General features: G+C 47.2%; 1 protein-coding gene across 3 annotated transcripts in view; it reads left to right on the forward strand.

Annotated features, from left to right (window-relative positions):
• LOC138516894 (PC-esterase domain-containing protein 1A-like) overlaps positions 1-22,316 on the forward strand; it is a 582,917-nt gene that overhangs the window by 373,136 nt on the left and 187,465 nt on the right. For 2 of the 3 annotated variants that reach the window (XM_069632347.1, XM_069632348.1), the window contains exon 8: positions 14,793-14,948. The exons of the other annotated variant lie outside the window; for it this stretch is intronic. In XM_069632347.1, the coding sequence (XP_069488448.1) occupies positions 14,793-14,948 (156 nt within the window). The remainder of the gene's footprint in view (positions 1-14,792; positions 14,949-22,316) is intronic. 3 annotated transcript variants of the gene reach the window in all.

Genomic DNA, 22,316 nt, shown 5'->3' on the forward strand with positions numbered 1-22,316 from the left:
ACAAGACATAATTTATATTTGCTCTAATACGGGTGATCTAGTTCAGTTAATGGAAAAGAAAGATTATCCTATTGCATGAAGAACTACACCTCTCGTTACTTACAGTAGAGAACGTGTTCAAGGCCAGCAGCCATGAACTATCAAAATCACTGTAAAGACTGGAGGGGGGTGTCTGTACTTCCGCTCTCTATATGGTAGAGGAGAGGCACAGAGGACCCCAGCCAAGATTCTCTATTGGTAACATAGTCCTGGCTTCTCAGGAAGGTGATGCGGGCTGGTTCTGAAGTACAGTGTAGTCCCCAAGCACCCACAAAGGAATGTCCACACACTATATCAGTTAAAACAGTCTTTATATAATTAATATTCAAGGTTGTGTACACTATCACAATAACTCACTTTGTGCTAAAAAAAATCAACAATGGTAAATATACAGTTCTACAGTGGTACCACAAATATTATCAGATCTCATTAAAGTGCATCAACTATACTGTCATAATGTCACATAGATTAATAAAGAGGAAACCAGCAGTAGAGAGAGGAAGGAAAGCAAGACGGTTGAACAATTGGCAGACTATTGGTCGCTACCTTTAAACACAGCTCTGTGTGGAGATGCCCCCCACCCCCACCCACCTGGGCAACCTGTAAACCAAAGATGTATCATAAGCCCAGTCCATATATTGTTCTATGAGTCTTATTTCCCTCTACAATAGTTCTACAGCCCCAATGTACCTAGAATTGTAGCGTTCGTTGATGGGAAAGCCCTTCTTGAGTGCCCTCCCTTTAAGGCAGGAGTCACGGGTCGTCAAACGTCCGACGGAGAACAGGGTGAACTATGGCGGTGAAGTGGCAGCTTCGTTCCTAGTGGTACTTGTGGACGACGGAGCGTTGGCGTCCTGCAAGGAAGAGGCGTGCGGGGCACCTCAGTGACTATAGTTCTGGACCGAAAAGAGATGAAGAACTGTGGCCCAGCAAGGGCGTCGAGTCGTCAGCGTCTCTGTGGTCTTTAGGTGGTGGGAAACCCACCGTCGGATGCTCCTCGGCGCATCGATGGTCAGGTCTTCTCCAGCAGGATACAACGGCGACGATGCGGACGAGAGCGTCCTTGGGTTCTAAAGTTCTTGGGCAAATGGGAGCACAGCGGCTCCGGTCGGTGACGGCGGTCGTTGACAGTGGCGGACAACAGTCCGGGTGCTTCTCCTTTGTGATTCCGCGGCGGTCCCTGTCTCGGGGTCGGCAGCCTTTCGAAGGTCTGTCTACCAGGTAGCTTTGTCAAAGATCAGCTGATGCACGATGGTCCCTCGTAGCTCGGGAAGAGGGCGCCTTACCAGGTCCTCTCTGGGTCAGTCATTGGAGACACAGCAGCTTTCAGATTGTGAAGGAAAGCAACAGCAATTCTTCTCTTCCAGCAGGGCTTCAAGGTCAAGCTTCAGATACTCCAGTTACTCGTCGTAGTAGACTTCAGCTTCTGAACACGATTCCTAGCAGTGAGAGGTCCCCAGATATACTGTTGATCTCCCATTCATTCCGCTGAGTCATACTCAAGCATTCAATCACGACTAAGTGCATTCATGCAGGCAGGCAGTCAATCAGGTGCATAGTGCATTCAGGCCATTCACTCATCTCCAGACAATCACAACATGTTATGTGTATTGGGACAAGTACCCAGCCATTCAACACTCCACACTGCATTTCATGTGCCAGTTTCGGGCAGGGCTGTCTCAGTCATTGTGTCTAACACCAGATACTAGACACCCACAACACAGAATGCGTATTCGTCACACACACTATTCACCCAGGTCCCACCCACAGGCGTACCCACAACATACGGTTGTTGGAAAGGCTCCAGCCAGTCTGGTCAGCACTTCCCCACACTACCATATATGGAACTTCCACCCAACAGCCAGTCAGGGGGAAGGGACAGAGTCAGGGATTCCCGGCACTTCGGGAAGATCAAGGTAACAGGCGATGGAAGGCAAGAGGCCATGGGGGCCATTTTGTCTCCATCAGGAATCTACCGATTCCAATGACAGGGCCTGGGCATCCCAAAATGTCGGACGCTCCGGGCACCAATCAATTCAGCACGTAGCTGCCACCAGCCCGTACCCCGCTCTGTCGGTCACACACATAATCTGGATGATGAATCCTTGTATAACGCCCCTCTTAGAATCCCCCTGACCCCACTGAGCCAAGAAGTAGGTTTGTTTTGCAAATTAAAAAAAATGTATTTGAAAAATTAAACAATAGAGATATCACACTTTTAAAATAAATTAATATTGATAGCACACTTGTGAATGAGCAGTAATCCGCAATAGGTAATCCTACAGTAGGACAGTTCTTGGTTACTTATGAATAAGAACAGAGGACTAAGGTAGCAGAGAATGCTTCATATGGTTCAAGAAAATGCAAGGTTGGACAGAAAGCAACACAGAAATATTTTGATATGATTTCAACAAGAGATAATGTGATCACTTTTTCTTTTGACAATTCACTCCCCCGCCCCCTCCTTTATGCAATATAAGGAAATGGAAGGAGAGCACACAGTCTTCAAGAATACCAACAAAAATGCAATACAAAGTTCCAATTCCCCCCCCCAGCAAGCTCAGAGCACCAGGGATGATTTTTAAACACAGGCCCAAAATACTTTAATGTGGTGGCAATGAAGTGAAAAATATGCTAAAAATGCTTTTAATTCCCTCTAGAGGTTCAGGGTGAGTGAGAGATGCTTCAAATTTGTTCAAGATCACTTTAGCAATGCTCTATGAATGATTGTCAGGTTGCAAACGAATTTCAGCAAAGGAAAGCAAGAAGAAATTTGAGCCAAATCGCAAATCGCGGCACTTTTTCCGAGTGTGTCTCGCTTCTAGCACAAACGGTTCAAGAGATACGGACTATTTTGTGAAGGTAGTTTTTCAGAAATTAAACAATGATTCAAAACGGCAAAATGACACTTTTACAGGTTTAAAATCGGAGAGGGGACACACGATTCTATGATGCAGTTCTGGACAGGCTCAAATATTTTGAATCAGATTAATTTAAGCTAAGAGATTGGTTTTGCACAGTTCTAGCTGGGTACTCGCTCCTAATTTTGGAAGGAATGGGCCTCGTCACGGATCTGGTCAACAGGTTGGACTGGACTTCTGGGCGGTTTCTGGTACTGGTTCTCTGGTTCTGCTCACAGTGATCTGGTCTGGATCCGGTCTGCGGTTCTGGATACAGCTCTGCTTTCTGGGTGTTTCTGGCACAGGGTTCTAGGCCAGAATCCGACAGCTCAGCCCGGCAGTTTGAATAATTTGCAAATGATTTTGAGGCCTGCTGATAAAGGATTCAGCTTGTGGATTCAGGCCTCTCTGCTACAAGTTCTGGAGTCTGGGTCAAAGTTATGGTCTCTGGAGATTGATGGATTTGAAGTCTGGAGTCTCCGTCAGCGTGCTGCGCAGGAATTCAGTTGAAGGTTGGAAAATGAATGTCCCTGTCTGGCTTCCAGTGGCTCTTTTTATGTCTTTTGAAAATGGGTGTGGATGCTAACTTTCTTTGCCCAACCCACTCACGATTTGATAGGTCAAAGATTCGTCTTTGACCTTATTTGGGAAGGGAGCAGTGAGTTATCTTTATGGCATACAGAAAGAACACTCCCCTTTGCTTTTACCTTAGAAAATCATTTTCATAACTAAACACATTTCCCAGATAAACAAGTGGTTGACATTACATGTAAAGATTGCAGATGACTTAAGGTACATTCTTGTTCAACTCTGATCTTCCTAAGAACTTGCATTAAAAAATGACAACTTATTTTCGTTTTTAGTTGGTTTACCAATATCGGACGTTTACCAAAAATGGCACAAATGTACACCGCCTTTCTACACATATTCCAGTAAATTTCCATGTCTCTACCTTAAACCCAGTGTCTGCAACATGAATAAATTGCGGGGTTCGGTCCCAGAACATAGTACGGAATTGAGTTTAGACTCAAATTGTAGGTACATTTTCCATTTTAAGGATCTCCAAATTGTACATTCCTGTCATCTGGTTAGAATTAGTTATCAGTGTTTTTATAAAAACATATATTTGCCTTCAATTCACAAAAAGTGTCTGGCCCGCCTGTCATGATGCCTACCCCCGGAGCACCAGGTCAGGCCCTGCACCCCCGGGAGCAGGCATCATGCCCCCGGGTAAAAGCCCAGCGGCCCCTTATAGGGGCTCTTTAGACTCTGTCCTGGCGCCTTTGGCGCCAGGCTCATGTTGGATATCAGTCCTGGCGCCATTGGCGCCAGGCTCATAAAGGAAGGTGTTTTGTGCACTTACCTGATGCAGACCATGCTGCAAGATTCAGGCCTCCCTGAGACCTGAAAGGGACTATTTTTTCATTTGGACTATTTTGCCACTCGGGCGTGGCCAGGGAAGGATACTTACCTGGAACTACTTTGGGGGCTATTTAAGCCACGCCCAGACAGTAGCTCACACTTCGCTTTGTTCTGCATCCAAGCAGATGAACGCTCACCGTGTCTGCTCCTGCATCTGGTCTCCAGCCACGCCTGCCTCAATCCTGGAAAAACCTGTAAAGAAAGAAGAGAAGAGAAAGGTGAGAACCAAGAATTTTATCAAACTTTTACCTGCATCCGGAACCTTCACGCCAGCTTTCCTGAGAAAAGACTTTAATTAAAAGCACTGCGTTGCTCGCTGCAGCGCCGCGCTTCACTCACCTGTCCTCGGGAGTTCTTCTGGCTCCACGGCGACTGTCTGCACTGGTCGCCACATCTCTGCGCCTAGGGGAGAGAAGAAGAGACAAAAGGTGAGCAGAGGGAACATATGAGGAAAGCCTAATTTTCCGCCATAACATTTACCGGTCTTCTGTTGGTGGATCATTCCTCATTTCGGGTCGGCGCCGCTTCGTTGGCAGCTACCGCACCCCGGCCCCTATGGGGAAAGGACAAGACATTACTGGAGGAATATAAAGACATTAAGAGGGATCGCCCCCATCGCTAACTCGCCTGAGTTTATCATCGGCAAGTCAATCCCTCAACGCATCACCTTCATTCTGCACCTGAAATAAAGGACAGATCACAGGTTAGGAAGGCAACAGAAAAGGAGGCTCAACACTTGAACTTTTGTAATCTTCATACTTACGGCGTTCCGCTCGGAAAAGTCAAGTGGGTTTTGCCAGCGTCATTCTGAAAACCAGTGAAGTAACTGGACAAACACGCGCCCCTGCACCAGAAGCAGGATGGAGAGTTCATCCTCTCAAACCATAAGGTGAGCTTCAACCGGGGATTTCGGAGGAAGTTAGAGAAGAACGAAGGGGAGAAGGGGGGAGCAAGCACACTATTCTGCAGACTGTTAATCCCCTTTCTCATCTGCAGAAGGATATTCCTACGGGCCAGACGAGCAAGATTTGAGGGTCCTGTTCAGTCGGTGTTCCGAGTTCAGAGCATCATGCTCGAAGAGGCCACAGCAACCCAGACTAGACCAGCGCCTCCGTGGGAGTCAGGTGAGCGTTACACCGCCCCTAAGAACTGGGTGAGTCAGGGATCACATGTCTCTTCTTCCAGGCACAGCTCTGTTTACAGTCCACAGCCAAATCGGCATATCCCGTTCAATTGAAAGAGACTATTGTGTTGGGTCCTGCAGGCTGGAGGTGAAACCGCTTCCTCTCAATTAACAGGGCCATGTGATATCCTGCCTCCTGGTGTGGGTCTCTGGGGTGTTAAGAGTTCTCAGGAAAGGCATGTCTTTTGAACTTTTAATTACATAAGACCCCCTTCTGTTCACTGCGCAGTTCTGCAAGACAGCTCTTCTGTCAGGATTTATAGAGCGCCAGCGCCGGTCAGTGTCCAATGCCAGTACTGCACCTATTTTTGACAGCTGTCTTGAGTTAATACATTTCAAAAGGAAAGGATTTTACTTGATAGTATATGATCCTTGCTTGACATGGCGTCGATGTGGATCTGCAGTAGAGTAAAGTAAAACACTCAACCATAGTTGGATTTTTGTTTGATGGTTCCAGGCCCATGATCTTAGCAATTTTTGACATTAATAAAAACGGGTTTTGAACAGAACAATCTTTCTTTGCACTGGTGGGTGGCAGGTCAGGGGACCATTTTTCTGTGCGCAAAACTGCATGGTTCGCCAGGATTCTGGCGCAAATGTGGGCTTTTCCGCCCTCTTGCATTTCCTAAGCCCACAGCACCAAATGTTGTAGCATAATAGTCCAAACGTGGGTCAGGACACTCAACAAAACATACACCTCAGAGTAGGTCATAACAATCTTGGAATAATAAGCATGCAAGTCTGTTATCGTGGAACACGCGTGGTCATAGACACTTCATTAACACTCAATGTGAGGAGTTGATTGACTACGACTTAATTGTGCTCCAGGAAACATGGCTCACTGTGGAGCCGGTATGGGATTTACATAACGTTCTCACAGTTCCGACCATTACCAATCCCATTGGCCGGCCCATGGCAGGTCTCTTTGCAGCCGTTAAGAAGGCAATGAATGTTAAGATTCAGCCATGATCAATATTTACTGGAGCAGGCAACAAGTGAATTCAGAACTGTTCTTTGAATATATGAATAGTATCCTGGATGACCTATTATTGGACATTACTGTCAGTTATACTCTAATCCTGGTCGATCAGAACCTTCACTTAATCGCTCGAAAGCATATTCCCATCACATTTAATGAACTGCGTTGGACAAAGCTTATGAGGGAAAGGACCTACGCTATGTTGAATGGGGCTATTTCCGGAGAACACCTCTCCCCTCCCCCCCAGTCAACTGGCGCAGAGGAACGCCATCAGCCTCCTTGGATTACATTTACTCTGACACACAATTTCTAAACATTGTCGAATCCTTAATTGTCAAGGAGAATAACCTAAGCGACCATAACCAACTGTCTCTCGGACATGGCCTATCCAAAAGGGAACAAATAAAGTCGAATTTAATGCTCATGCAGCTCCTGTCACTGTCAACCAGGCAGGCAATCGTATAAGATGCACAGATTCCAAACTAGTCCAATTTGATTTCATCTTTCGTAATGATATTGGGGATTCTAATGTGAACGAGGGTAGATGTTATGTAAAATCTATGCAGATGTTTTTGAGGGAAGGATCAGTAACCAGCAGTGTAGAGTCAAACACCTACATGCTTTTGATCCCGATTTTAAAAATAAAAGCGCAGCTAAGAAAAGATATACAGCATTTAAAGAAAGATCATACTCAAGAGTACTAATCGGATAAGTCATTGGAAATTACTATATATAAACTGGTTATGTGGACGAAGGGCCAAACAATACCAGATTGATGGAGAACACATGATGACCGAAATTGCCCTCAGGTGGCATTTGGTCTTTGCTGAATTCTGCTCTTTGTAACACCCAGATGTCCTCCCAACATAATCCCATTACAGAAGATACGTGGACGGAATATGACCCTGCTGTTTACCAGACACCCTTTCCCCAGATTAATCTGGACCTGGGTGAGGCAAACTTGGACCATGCTTTTGCGTTTGATAAGGACGATATATTGCATTCCATAGCAAATCTCAGTCGCTCTCGAGCTGCTGGGCCGGATGGACTTCACAATTGCATGCTAAAACAATATCGCAGGCATGGTCCTCTATCCTATGAGATCTATACACACATCTTGAAGATCCAAAATCCATTATCTTGCCCATATTTCTGCGCTGCGGTTTGGATCTTTGGCCAACCGCTGCCATACTATGTAAACAAAAGTTGATAACCCAAGACGAAATATTGTGTCACTTATGCCACTTGGAGAAAGAAACTATAAGACACTTATTGGTGGACTGTGTGAGCTTGCTAGCGCTGAGATGTACGAATTTTAAACATCATTTTGAAGAATATGTAAATTTAACGCATGCTAAATTATGGTATGCTTTGTTTCATTCAAATCAGAAATCTATCAGATATGCAATAATTAATTTTCTGAATATGTTAAAACCGAAGGAAAGCATAAAATAGCCATGTGCCTAAAGGAAAATCAAAAAATGACTACGCACTTTTAGTATACTGTAGAAGAGGTCCCTCCTACTGGTGTAAGGAAGGAAAATTCCTAATGCAATATTAATTGGCGTATGATATGATTTAGTCATCTCGGTGAACACTGACCTGATATCTACCTGTATGTGTATCAATTAGTGTTATTTTAAATGTATTAATCAGTGTGTTTTATTTTCATATTTTATATTATGATTTATCTTTTTTGTTATTTGTTGTTTTTTAATGTTGAAAGGTTGACATGTTCAGCCAAACAATAAATATATTTTTTAAAAACAAGGAGAAATGCGCCAGACACACACAATGAATCTGAGAAAATGTAGAAGCCATACAAACTTCCATAAAAATGCTCCCGTATGTATTCAAGTGTTATGCACTCTAATGCACTCTAACATTGCCAATGCTTGAGTACATAAAACGGGTCTTCCTAATTCTGTGTATCTTGTAAATGAGCCTGATGGAGAGCAGATTGAGTAGAAGGATTGTGGTAGCCCGGGGTTGTGGTTGACTAGCAAGGTTTGCTATTTTTTGTTTTTTATAGACTAACCTTTCCTACCTTGTTAAAGAGATTGTGAAAACTTACCACGTGGATCTACTTCCCAACATTCCTATTTCACCTGCTGCTGGAAAAATGATCAGTCCTCCATTCCATTTTGGAGTACATATTTGACTGTTTTGATAGGTTTCAATGTAATGCAGCCATTGTTTTTAAAAGGGGTTGTGACGTGTTGTCAAGTGTATACGCTAGTCACTTCCCATTTCTCTTACCATGCGGTTATGGGACCTTTTCTGTGGGTTATTTTAGAGGAATTTCATTTATGGTTCAATCCAATATTCTCCTCTTTGGACATGAAAACTGCCCTGCTTCTTACCCCTGTCCAGCATACTTGAACATTCTGACACACAGAACATTCACTTTGCAATGTTTCAGCCAAACCGACCAGGCGATGCTAAGTCAGTTTCTTTTTGCCAGTGGCCTGGTAAGTTTGGCGTGTGGATTCTGAGTCCTCCCAACCTCCTCCTACTTTTCCTTCCCACTTTCCATCTCACCTTCCTGCACTCAACTTTCTACTCTCCCGCATCTAGTCACTGTCCTTGCAGACAGTCAATCTCAGTAGCCCCAGAATTAACTAACAGGGTATAGGTTTGGGGCAATAGCCATTGCTGTACCCAAACAACCTTCATCGTTCAAGGAAACACTTCAAAACATTTCAAACCCAACCAAATGGACATTATTTGGTACTTACCAGTATTGTGCCACACAACCTTAGTCGCCTCCAGCATTTTGTAACCCGTTATGTTCTTACTCCTTTTCACTCTACTCGGCCCAAGAAAGCATATGTTAGTCTACATGCGTTAAACTTTATACAATCACTTCCTCATCTTCCTGTGTGTTTTATGATGCATCATGTATTCTTGCTTCTGTCTATTCCTACTTTTCCCTCTTCGTCCCCCCGCTTTTCATGATGCAATCTGGATGCCCAACCTGCAGATACGCCTTGGTGCTAGAAAACCACTGGCGCAGTAGAAATACGATTTGCTTTACAAGTACATACCCTTTAACCGCTCCCACAGTCAGACCCGCAAAACCGAAACCACCATGCATACTATGGCGCTCAATTTTCTAGTTGTACAATATTGGCTTGCCCTAGCCATTCAGCAGTAGTGTGCGTCCAGTTCAGTGATGCACAAAGAACAGGTTGCCCCGTAAACTGAGCTGTTCCCCAAAGTATCTATATTCACTCTGATGCCACCTGTCAATCTAGCCGGACAAGTGAAGCAAATGTAAGGGGCTGGAAAGGGGTGGTATTTATGCCGGTTATTCCCAAGCAACTCAGAAATTTCTAAGAGGGACCAGGTGCCCCCATGCCTGAATAATCCCAGAGTTAGGTTGGCAGGGCCGACTGAGCACTCGAGCTACAGTGGCGGGCTGTATTCTCAGCACAGAACCTAAATAGTGAAGGCCACCCTTACGTGGCATGGTGGCCCAGAAGTGACCGTGCAGCATGGAAGACTCCCTCCCTGCTCCTTGCCCTCAGTGCTGTGAGGTGGTGTGTAATACGCCCATCCCCTTGTAAAGGAACCTTGAGCTGTGCACTGATCTTTATGGCACAGAAAGCGGGCTCCTAAGAGCAGTATATGATGGGCAGGTATCTCTAAGATCGGATCTGGGGCTTTCAAAGTCGCTGGCTGCGGATAAGGCGAAAGAAGAGGGAAGGAGGGGGAGGTGCTCCTTAGTTCGTGAGTTCTGTCAATTCGTCCCCATTTCGTTGGTCCAACGGTTTATGCATATTTTGTCTGCAGAGCCCCAGGTGGCGGCCGTTAGTCTCTTATCCGTCCCCAGGGCTACTCCCAGGAATGCTTTTTCGTATTTGGTGAAGTCTGTTTCTCCCCACACCCCCAGCAGTATCCATTTGGGGTCCTTAAGTACTGGGGATCCCATTATTCTGGTGAGTTTATTAACACATGTTTCCCAAAAGTCTTGTATGACATCACACTGCCAGACCATATGAAAGAAAGTGCCTTCTGCTCTTTTACATCTAAGGCAGTACCGTCTTCTCTCCCCGCCCCCCCCCCCCCAAACTGGCCATCATTGTTCTAGAGCAGTATGACCTGTGGAGTATTCTGAGCTGTATCGGTCTCAACTTAGCGTTGATGCCTATTTCCTGAGCAAACATCAACGCCTCCACCCTTTCTTCAGCCTCTAAAGTGCGGAGGTCTCGTTCCCATTTTCCTTTGAGTACTGTGAGTTCCTTGGTGCCGAATGAGTGGAGTGCCTGATAAAGGGTGGAGGTGACCTTAGTAGGTATGTGGTCCGGGAGGATGTATATTTCCAAGGGGGAACAGGCAGGTATGTCAGTGATATCAGGAAATTGGGCGGCGATAGCATGTGCGAGTTGAGCATATCTGAAGCGGTCCATGGGTTGCAACCCATGATGCGTGTTTAATGTCTCAGTCTACCAGTCGTCCTTCCTGAATAATATCAGCCAGTGTAGATAACCCTTTCTTCGCTCAATTTCTGAAACATCTGTTTTTCGGGGAGATGTGTGTTATGCCACATGGCTTGGATCAGTGTTGCTCTATCGCCCCATCCAATGTGTCTGTGTGCCTCTCGCCAGATGCGGCGGATGTGGAGTGACCCTCTTGGTACTGCGCCAAGATTCTTGCTATAGTATCCAAAGGGGTTGGGGCCAGCTGTCGGCACTCCTTCCTACCCGGATGTGCGGGAGCCTTGGGTCCCCGTGTAACCATTTGTTTACTACCCGTTTGTTAAGCCCAGTAGTAGATACGGATGTTTGGTAGGCCTATCCCACCTTCCTACACAGATCATTGGAGCGTTTTGAGCGCAATGCGGGGTTGTTTCCCTCCCCAAAGTAATGTGCGTAAGGTCCTTTCAATGGTTGCAAAGGTGTCATTGGGGATGGGCAGTGGTGCATTTTGGAGTACATATAGAAGCCTTGGGAGCGTCGTCATCTTAAAAAATGCAGCCTTCCCCAATAATGATAATGGGAGAGACTGCCAGTGCGTAACAATGTTCATGAACCTTTGCACCACCGGTTGTAGGTTAAGTCTGGAGAAGTCGTCCAGTGTCATGCTGACCCGTATGCCCAGATACATGAAGTCCTGTATCGAGACGGCGTATGAGCAGGGTTCTGGGATAGCTTCGCCCCCCCCCCTCCCCTTGAATAGGGAAGTATGTTGTTTTTTGTCTATTTACCTGGAGTACCCCAAAGTGTTGATACTCTGCTAGGATTTGGGACACAATCGGGCAGGAGATTACTGGATTGCCAAGGTATATAAGGAAGTGGTTCGCATACAGCGAGACGCGTTCTCCTCCCTTTGGCCATGTGAACCCGGACCAGTGTGTGTCTGTTCGGAGTCCGATCGCTAGGGGTTCGATTGCGAGAAGGAATAATAGAGGTGAGAAGGGGCAGCCTTGCCTGGTCCCCTGGCCCAATGGAAACATCCTGGATGACTTCCCATTTACCCTTACAAATGCTTCGGGGAGAGTGTAGAGGAGTTTGACCCATGACATGAATGTCTGTCTAAATCCCATCCGTCTCATGATTTCCCATAGGGCACCCCACTGAGTCGAAAGCCTTCTCGAAATCGACGGCGAGAAGGGCCAAAGGGTCCAGGATCTCGGCTGCTCCGTCTAGGGCGATCTGGACTCTGCGCAGGTTCATTCGTGTGGATTTGCCCGGCATAAATCTGCACTGATCTGGATGAACTAGGGATTCGATTACAGCATTCTATTGGCTAACACCCGGGCTAGTATTTTTGCCTACCCATTTATTAGTGATATGGGTCTATATGAAGCACAACGTTCAGGTGGCTTCCCCACTTTGGGGATTACCACTATACAGGTTCTTTGGAGGTCTGGGGGGAGGCTGCCTAGTTCACTACTGTGATGGAACATGCGGTGCATGTATCCCGTTGGCGTCCTGCCCAAACTCTTCCATACTTCAACAGGGAAGCTGTTAGGGCCGGGAGTCTACCCTGTTTGTAGCTGTGCCACCGCTTTAGCCATGTCTTCGGTGATGTCAGTATCTAGCCATTCGGTCTGGTGCCTAGTGAGCTGAGGGATCGTGATGGAGTCAAGGAATTTCATGGCGTCTGGTGTGGGTTCTTGCTCTGTGAGGGCGGAGGGGTGGGAGGGGTGAGTACAGTTGCTCGTAGTAGTTGGAGAAGAGTCGCCTGTCAATATTTCCCCACTGTCAACCTGGATGGCCTGCACCTGTCTTTTGCTTATCTCTCGTCTCTTTAGCCAAGCTAGGGTTTTGCTCGCTTTATCCCCCCCGTTCATAAATCTGTCTCCGGACAGTCCAATGGGCCGTCCGAGAGTTTTCTAGAGCTGTGTTTTTCAGAGCCTCCTGGGCTGTTACTAGGGCCTCGTGCACAGCGTAAGTCCCTTCTTCTAGCAGTTGTTCCTCCCGCCTGACCACCTGGGCCTCTGCTGCGGCAATCACCTGTGTGTCGCTTACAGTGGGCTGCCACTAGGAATATCATTCCCCCCCCCCCTTGTAGACCGTTTTATATGCTTCCTACTTTGTGATTGGACATTCTACCGAATCTTCGTTCAGTTCAAAATATTCCGATGTCTTATGGGCGAGCCCTTCAGCTATCTCGGGGATTCCTAGAAAATAAGTGTTCAACAGCCAAGTGGGTTCTGTTTTGTGTTGTGTGCCTTTTAATTTTATCAGTAGGGGGGAGTGGTTGGATATTTCTCTCGCCAGGAATTCTGCGGATACTAATCGGTGGGTCATGTTCCTGGGAATGAAGACGTAGTCAAGTCTGGAATGTGATTTGTGTGCATTGGAGTAAAACGAGAATCCTGTGTCCGAAGTGTGTAATGCCCGCCACGTGTCCAGTAGGCCTGTTGCTTCAGTAAAAGAGTATAATTTAGTCGGGGTGTCTCCTGCCCTGTTGCCCCTGGGAGTTCTGTCTTGAGCAGCCACCATGACCTCATTAAAGTCTCCCCCCGCCAAGGAGTCTGCTTGCTCCTCTGCCATTACAGTTGGCAGCTCATTAAGGAGTTCAGTTGTTAGTGTGGGCGGTGCGTATGTTGCCACAAGGCCCCAGGTCTCCCCCTGGATGTCTCCCAGGACCACCACAAATCTGCTCGGGGGTCTGTTCTCACTTTTTTTTAGCCAAGAATGCAATTCTTTTGTGCCAAGGAATCATGGCGCCCCTGCAGCTTCTGGTGAACTCGGCCTGGTATGTGTGTGGGTAGTTGGACCTTTTAAAGAACCCGCAGCTAGTGCCCAGAACTGTGAAATCATATCTATGTGTGCTATATGTGGGAGGTAAGACAGCTTTTCTATCCCCCAAAAGTCTTTTGTCTTATCTTTTCTGGCACAGCTGTGTTTCTGGTGTGTAGTTTTAGTTCGAGGGGAGGAAGAATTCAAGTGAAAATATCTCAGTAAGTGGTCCGTGCATGTTCTCTGCATTATAATATCTTTCTTATGCTTCATCTTATTCATGCCAACAAGGTTACACTAGTCACTCCCTTCCTGTTTCTATTTGGTTTGCGTCCTACCAGGGTGCACTTAGTGTTGTATCCCTTTTTTTTATTTCGGTGTTGCTGACACTTGGCTTGGTCTCAATGAGCTAACTTAAATTGGTGTTCTTATAGGTAGCTGGACACATCAGTGTTTACAGTCATGCACGTTCTGCAGCTTCACCAGTCCAGTAACAAGAAGAAACAACCAGCATTGGCAATGCCAAGTTAGGTCTTTTGCCTAGGCATGTGGAAGGCACTTGCTAGGCACATCCGTAGTGATATTGACTGGCCATTGATGGTAACAGGTGCAAGTACCGGAGCATCTAATAGCAGTGCCTGGCAAATGCCTGGTACCTATACACAAGTCAACATTGTTGGCTTTGCAAATGCATGTTTTTATAGAGCCCACACCAAAACTGGCAGGTCACTATAAAAATCCACTGATGTTTTAGAATTCCCTAAATGATTGTTTATGCTGTAATATTTCCCATATTACAAAGTCATGTACCTTATGAATAATGCAAAGGAATGTGCGTGTTTGGAAACCTATTCAAAAGTGCTTTTAGGAAAGTGGTCCGTCTGGTCATTGCTTGCAGTGAACGTGTCCAGAAATCGTGTAACACGTCCCGTAGAGTTGTGGTTGAGCAGCTTCTGCTTTCGTGTAAGAACATGCAGTGCAGTTATTTTTGTTTCGTTTTATTTCTCTTTCGACCGTTTCAGATTTTCCTTAAAAACATGACAAATTACATAACGTAGCTTTTCAACTCTCCTCAGGTTCAAATGTATTTAACAGTGATCGTGACAAAAGGTGCAATGCCAAACGCATCCCATCCTTAGTGTGCAATTATGAGCGTGACAGGCCGCACCATAGGAGGCCGGCGCGGCCGCGCACTGTGAGAGGAACCCAGAGCCATGCCGCGCTCCAGTCTGGTAACTATTCCGGCTGCTTTGAGCGGCACGTGTCCGGCTTCCACGTTGCACAGTGGTGGTTTGGTGGTGTAGATGTGGCGACTATGCTGTGGATACTGCACTTTTCACTAAGAATAAATCGCAGCACGTTAATCTAATCTTAATATTAATCTTCAAATACTATCAGTGTGAACTTGAGAGTGCTCTGTGTTGGCTCCATCATGACCACTGCACTTTATTGGCCACCCACCAACCAACCAACCTTTTCATTGTTAGCCAGTTTGCCCTTTCTTTGATAGCCAGTGTCCATTTGGAGTACCATATCCTTCTGTTTTGTCTCTCTCAGCATTGTGCACAAACCTCACAGATGATCAAAACTAATAAAGCTGCAGAAAAGGCCATCCCTGGGACACGTCATTTGTTGTGAAACCCATGTAACACCCAAGCTTTCATACACATGTTTGCATTTTTTGGGATCTCTTCGGCCATACATCTCATTGTTTTTATTCTTAACTGGCTGGTTAGAATGTTACTAGCAACCGTTGCTAATAGCATGTAAGGCTGTCCTGAGTATCTCCCCCCTTGCCTCTAGCTATACCCACCACAGCTCTCCTTTGCAACCCCACTGTCTGCTTTGGCAGGTGAGATGCTGATTTGAAATGATGGTTGGTGCCCAATAGTGTGTTCTGTGATAATGAGACTGGAGCGCTTGCGTGATGCTAATGTCCGTCCGGGGCATAATGTGGCTCAAATCAAATTGGCAGCACTTAAAATAAATATTGCAAACGTTGCTCCTGAAGCATGTGAGCGTATAAGGTTGCTCTGAGCATTGACTGAGTGCGCATGTGCGTGCGCCTTTCAGGATTATTACAGTTCAGTGACCAGTTCCTCATCAAGTTGATGCCATTGGTGACACATACACACCCCTGGATGGTGAAGGGTGTATCACGTTATTTACATATGCATGTCACATCACCAGATAAAGGCTCACTCACTTTGGTATGTTGACTTTAGCCCCCGGCTTTGCTCGCAAAGGGAATGGTTTTTCTAGTGCAATCAATAAAGGGATGCAAGTGGGGGACAGGATTGTGCCAGATTCTAGATCAGCAAAAATGGAGACAGAGGGCTGTTCTTGTTCAGAGGTCCTTTGAGTAATCTGAAATGGGCGACTGCTGGGCATCACCAGCCTTCTTTTGCGATTCATCAAGCTCTTGTCTGTTTTTGTAGTCGAGGTAGTTGTCTGCATCTTTTGCTGTCACAGTTAATGTACTTGTTGTGATATATGGGGAGATGTTTGCTTCCTCTTGGTATGATTGATGCCTGCTTGTCTGAAAGGGTATGTTACTAGGATACTAGGTGCAATGTTGTGGATGCATGGCTGGGATGTCATTTGAGTGATGTCAGGGCGGAGATTATGTAGTCTGCCGAGAGCCTACTTTTACTTTGTGCTGCAGGACGTACTTGGCTGTGACCTGCAGCTTGCAAATGAAAAGCAAACAAGACATTTTTTTTCCGCACCTGACCCGAAAGGAGTAGATTTGCTTGGTGTGACTTTGAAATGTAGCACGTGGTTCAACAAGATTGATTTTAAATGCTGGTCTGGAACTCTTAAGGTTTGTCTTTTGGGCATCCCCGGTTCTGATAGATTTACATTGTAACAAGTAATGTCAGTGTTTATCGATTGTGAACATTGTTTCCCAGTTCCTATCAATGATCGATTTTTCATTAGGTCGGTTGCTCAAGTGTGAGTAGGAATTCAACATTGAGACTCCAGAATGCAGCGTTTCTCAATGTAATATTTGGCACTAGGAACTTTGCTTGTAAAGTTTTCAGAGGGACTATATTCTCAGTTCACATTATTGACTTTGACTCAGAATTACAGTGTACGATGCTTCTTGATGCTTGCTTGGAAGTGTTCCTTCAATTTTCATTTCAAGTACTAGGTCACTTTGTATTTTTTGGCCAAATTGCTTTCAAGTTCAAGCAAACCTGCCTCCAAGTTTCAAGTTCTGTTCGTTTACTTTCTCAATGGATTCTCTGAGATTTTCCTCCAAGTTCTAGAGTTTAGTGTTTTTTAATTCAATTGAGACTCTGCATCCTGCTTGAAAGGTTAAGCATTTCTCAATTCTGAACATTTCCTGATGGAGCTCTAATCTCTGACTTTTTACACTCTTAAATCTGAAATTTGCAGACGATCTGTTGAGGCGATATTAAACGAGGCATTGCTCTGACCCGGTCTGTAACGACCCACCGCCCAAGTAAAGGGTCAGAACGAAGCAATCAGTTACTTTACTATTAATGTGCTTACATTGTAACTGTTCAATTTTTACAGTGTAGTGCCTTGGCTGTGAATCTTCAACCAAGACTAGAGGACTACCGTCCTGCAAACTGAGAAATTAATTTCTTTTCAAAAAGCTATCTGCTGTAGCTAGGTCCAACTCGGGGAACATCTTCTAGTGTACACTAATTGATTTACAGTGATGGAGATTTAAGGAAAAGAGGACATGACCGGATGTGGCATATCTGCATTTTTGTCACATAGTCCAAATGTCCCCTAATTAGAGTATTATTATATTCAGCTGGAAGGTTCGGGGCAGTAGTCGGATGGTGTCCTGTCTCAGGATGTCCCGTAGGAGTCACTCACTTTGGAGGTAGTACTGCTCTGAAGGAAATAAGAATCCAGGTACTTTCTGCACTTTGACTGTGGTGAGTTTACCTGTAACAACTAGTTGTGAGATCCTAGCCAAAGCAACTCGGTGGAATCCGTCTAGTGATGTACAAAATTCTATTCCAGCACCAGGGCCCACACAAGACCCCTGTCGGGAGCTGGATGGAGCCCCAATCATTCCTGCCACCCAGCAATTCCCTATGCAGCACACTGACCAAACTTCATGCAGCCATTGCCTGCCTTGCTGCTAGGCCACTTGTTGAGTTCCCGTGCACTGTGCAGCTCCCTTGCCCATCTCTTCCCATGGCACTCAATCTCTCCTGTATTCTCCAACTGCTATTCTGTCTCACATGCTTCCTCTTTCACGAAGTCCGGAAGAAAAAAGCTTTCCTGGACCCTAACCCAGGCCTTCCCATTGCTGACACATATGTCAATGCCACTACCAGACAGACTTTCACAGACATCCACATCACTGTCCCCTCACCTGACTTAAGGACGACTCTCCATCTAGTCTTCACTCTTTCTCCTCCTCACCAATTAATGGTGGCACTAGGTCGGAAGCGCTCCTTGAATACTTGTTGTCCTCTAGGTAAATCATTAATGTCTATCACAATGGCACTATTCTGGTTCAAGGCTCTCAACCTGCTCTTCTCCTCCTTGACCGGTGCCTGCCTTCTCTCAAACTTCCTCCCTTCTCCTGCCACTCCTTTTTCTCCACCCCTCATTTCCCCACCACCACTGATGGGAGTACCACGCCTCTGTACACCCCCTCTGAAAACCTTCAAAGGTGGTAACCAGCCTCACTTAACAACTCTGAATGCCTGCTCTGCTGTCCACTCATCCGACATCTGTCTCCTTCTCAAAGACTTTGAACTAGACGTCCTCTCTCTTATCGAGATGTGGTTCAATGCCAGCTCTGTCACTGCTCTTGACACACTCCTTCCTGAGGGCTACAAAATCCCCTCCAAACCTGGACCCAACAGGACTGGAGGTGTAGAGGCCCTGATCTTCCCCGAGTGGGTCCCGGCTTCCATCATTCATACCCAATCCTACTCCTCTTTTGAATGCCTCGTCAGTAACAAGCCTACAATCTACAGACCCCCTCACCCCATCTCCCTCTTGGAATGGGCCAACCTTGCCTCATGTCTTTCAACCTCTTCTTCCAAACTCCTCCTTCTTGCTGGCCAACACCCACCCCGACTCTCCTGAATCAACCTACTCTCACTTCCAGGTTCTGTGTGACTCCCTCTCTCTCACTATTCTTCCTTTCGGCCCGACTTGCGCTGCTTGCCTCACTCTTGATGCCCTCATCTCTGGTGACATCCCTATCTATAATCCTATTACCACCCCATAACCCCATTCCCCCCCCCCCCCCCCTCCCCTGGTCTGACCACTTTCTCCTTTCCTCCTATCTGGGGCCCCTTGGCCCTCTATCACAGCCACCCTCTGCACTACCAGCTGCCTTCACCATCATTCGAGCAATGAACCGAGTGCCAGTTGCTGCTTTTGTCTCCACCTGCCTCCCCTTCCGACCCTCATCTGCATCTTGCCATCTCCAACACTCCTGACATCCTTGCCCCCGTCATGAGGATCTGCCTAAAACTTCCCACCAAGAACAACAGCTTGGTACAACCCCAATCTAGCATCTCTGAAACGCAATTGCAGAGCAGAACCTAAGTGGCAGTCCTTGGGCTCATCCTCTGACAAACTGGCCTGCAGCCTTCTCCAAGGGCAATATTGCTTATCTATCCGCTCCTAAAAGCAGGCCCACATGCAAGGCTGCATCACTGGAGCCTCTTACAACACGGCTGAACTTTTCAATATCTGCAAGGAATTTGCCAATCCACTTGCAGTCTCCACCTCTCTTCCTCCTTCCCAGGCCCTCTGCACTGCCTTGGCCTCCCACTTCACATCCAAAACTCAGGACATCCTGTCCCCACTCTCCCCCCATCTCCTACTCCCCCTGCTGCCCTTCTTCCTCCCTTCTCCTTCCTGCCCATAACACTGGATGAGGTCTCTAAAGTGGTCAACTCTATGAAGTCCTCCTCCAAACAGGTGTTCTGCTCCTCCAGATCCATTAAGGACAACATCTCTCTCGCCCCGGCAGTTGCAGACTTCTGTAACCACTCCTTTGCCTTTGGCGCCTTCCCTCTATCCATCAAGCATTCCCCTGTGCACCTTCTTAAAAAAAAAAGTCTGCGGACCCCTCCTGCCTGAATTTCGCCCTATCTGTACTACCCCCTCCCTGGGTGCACGCTTGGAAAAGTTGGCCCTCCCCCAACTGACCCTCCACATTGATCTTGTTGACTGCCTTCATGACCACCAATCTGGATTCCGGGCATACAGAGGCACAGGAACTGCTCTCCTGAACACCCGTGAAACCATGCTTGGAAATCTTGACTCCCTCTCCTGCTGTTCTTATTCTCCTTGATCTCTCCTCTGCCTTTTACACAGTTAAACATTCTTTCTCCAGCATGTGGTCTGGCATGGATTCACATGCTCATGAATATTCCCTGTCATCAGGCTGAGAATCCTCAGTAAAAGAAAGTTTCACTTTTACTTACAAACCGTATTTCTCCTTTAAACCAATCACTGTCTTCTGGGTCATACTGGCTCCCTTCAATGACAGCCCTCTCCTTAAGCCCCTCCTCTGGCAGCCATCTTCAGATTGTCACTGCACGCTTCAGTATTGGGATTCCTTGGGTTTGCTCTGTGAGCTACATCTTTTTTTTTTTTTTCCTTGTGTTTTCGACGGAAAAAGGTTCTATTCTTGTTCCAAAAGAGCCTGTGCTCTTTTCTCCATCGACTCACAGCGGAGATCCGTTGTTGGTGAATTTCAGCGCCCCCTCAAGGGCAAAGATCGTCGCAGTTTCCAGAAGGCCATGCGACCTACTTCGCGCCCTCCGAACATGACGGAGAAGGAGGGAAGGTCCCTCTTCAAGCACTGCACCAAGAGCGGGCTACGGAACGCGTTTGTGGAAGGCGAACACCTAAAATGCTTCTACTGCCTGCAACCGGACCATAAGGAAGTGGAGTGCGAGATATGCCCGAGGTTCTCCAAGAAGACGACAAAGGACAGGCACAGTAGACTGGTGGCGTGGCTTAACGCTAAGACCTCTACACCGTGTCCCGAGCAGGGTCATTCCTCACCCAGGACCGGCAGTTCCAAGGAGCGGTCTTCTGAGTCCTTTGAGGGTGCCTCATCCATGGGGGCCCAAGACCAGGCCAAGAACCGCAAGTTCGAGTCCACTGGGGTCGCCGCGGAAGCGGGTCCCAAGGTGGATAGGGCACGATGGACGTCACCCTCCGCCTCCATTTACCAGCTGGCAATTGAGATCCTCTTCAAAAGGAAATCTACCCTGGCTAAACTGCGGGAGAAATCGGAGAGGCCGCGGAAGGAGGAAAAAAAGGCCAAACTGCCCAAGCAGGCCCAATCGGCATAGGCCATGACTTTGTCGACTATCGAGTTGGTGGTAGTTGCTCTGATGACAACTAAGGGAATTAAGAAAGTATCCCTGCACCCCCCTAGGCGCGACACCGCCGCAGTGACCAGAAAGGGGGGGCGACCGGCTCAGGCCACGGTTCATGCCCCACAAGGGGAGAAAAAAGTGAGTGCGAGGAGGCACCGAAACAGCCCTCCCAGGCCGTGGCACAAACAATGGAGGTCTCGTCCACAGATGCCGAAGACCGGGACGGTCCACCTGAACGTGTAAGAGGACTGAGGTGACAGTGAAGACAGCGCAGGGCCTAGTTTTTCGATATCGCCAGCTCAGCCGAGGCATGTGTCTCTGGACATTCTGTCGACTCTTCACACCTCGGTGTCAGAGATCCAGAAGAGTATGCCACTGGGCCCGGTTCCTGTGGTCCACCAGGCCCCCGTTCAGCCTCCAAATAAGAGGAAGCATCATCCGATGCCCACATTTCAGCTTCCATAGCCGCGTCGGGGCCCTCCCGCAGACCCAGAAATGGGGACCTGGACGGACAAAGCCACGACCGCGCATCACTATATTGTCGTGCCAGGCGATGAGTCTCTGCATTTGGATGCCTAGGGCGTCCCCACCGGACGTGGTGGGGCCGTTCCATTCCATGATTGCCAGAGCCTCAAGCTTTTTCAGCTGATGCCCGAAGAAACCAGGAAGGAGGGTTTCATGTAACAGAGGTGCAAGTCCAAGAGGAAGACAATCATGGTGGTGCTCCTTCTTAACAACGTGGAGGACGAGGGCCTGGCTCTCATGAAGAACCCTTGCATGGCTCCAACCAAACTGGATGGACTGTAGAAGAAGTATCGGGTGCCGGACTCCGCACCCAAGTGCTTGAGGTTGCACCATCGCCAGATTCGGTGGTGTCAGCGGGCGCGAGGAAACCGTTGGCTATCCCATCCTCTTCGGTCCCTCCCGACAGCGAGGGGAAGAAGCTGGACTCCATGGTAAGTAAGGTGATTTAAACCGCAGCGTCCATGATCAAGGCAGCTAACGCACTAGCGATCCTAGCCTGGTACAACAGGGAACTGTGGCACAAACTGGGCCCTATTCTGGAGTTCCTCTCAGACGAGAAGAGGATGGAGGCAATCTTTTCCAGGAGTTGCGTTTGATCACGCCATTACAGTGCCGTTGAACATTGCCGACACAGGGTTCCGGCAGATGGTGTTCGTCGACAAGGCTGAATGAAGGTCACGAATTTCCAGCAGGAATTCCAGGTGAAGGTATTGGACATATCCTTCG

This window comes from Ambystoma mexicanum, chromosome 6q, assembly GCF_040938575.1.
Source record: "Ambystoma mexicanum isolate Mex_15411 chromosome 6q, UKY_AmexF1_1, whole genome shotgun sequence".
NCBI lineage: Eukaryota > Metazoa > Chordata > Amphibia > Caudata > Ambystomatidae > Ambystoma > Ambystoma mexicanum.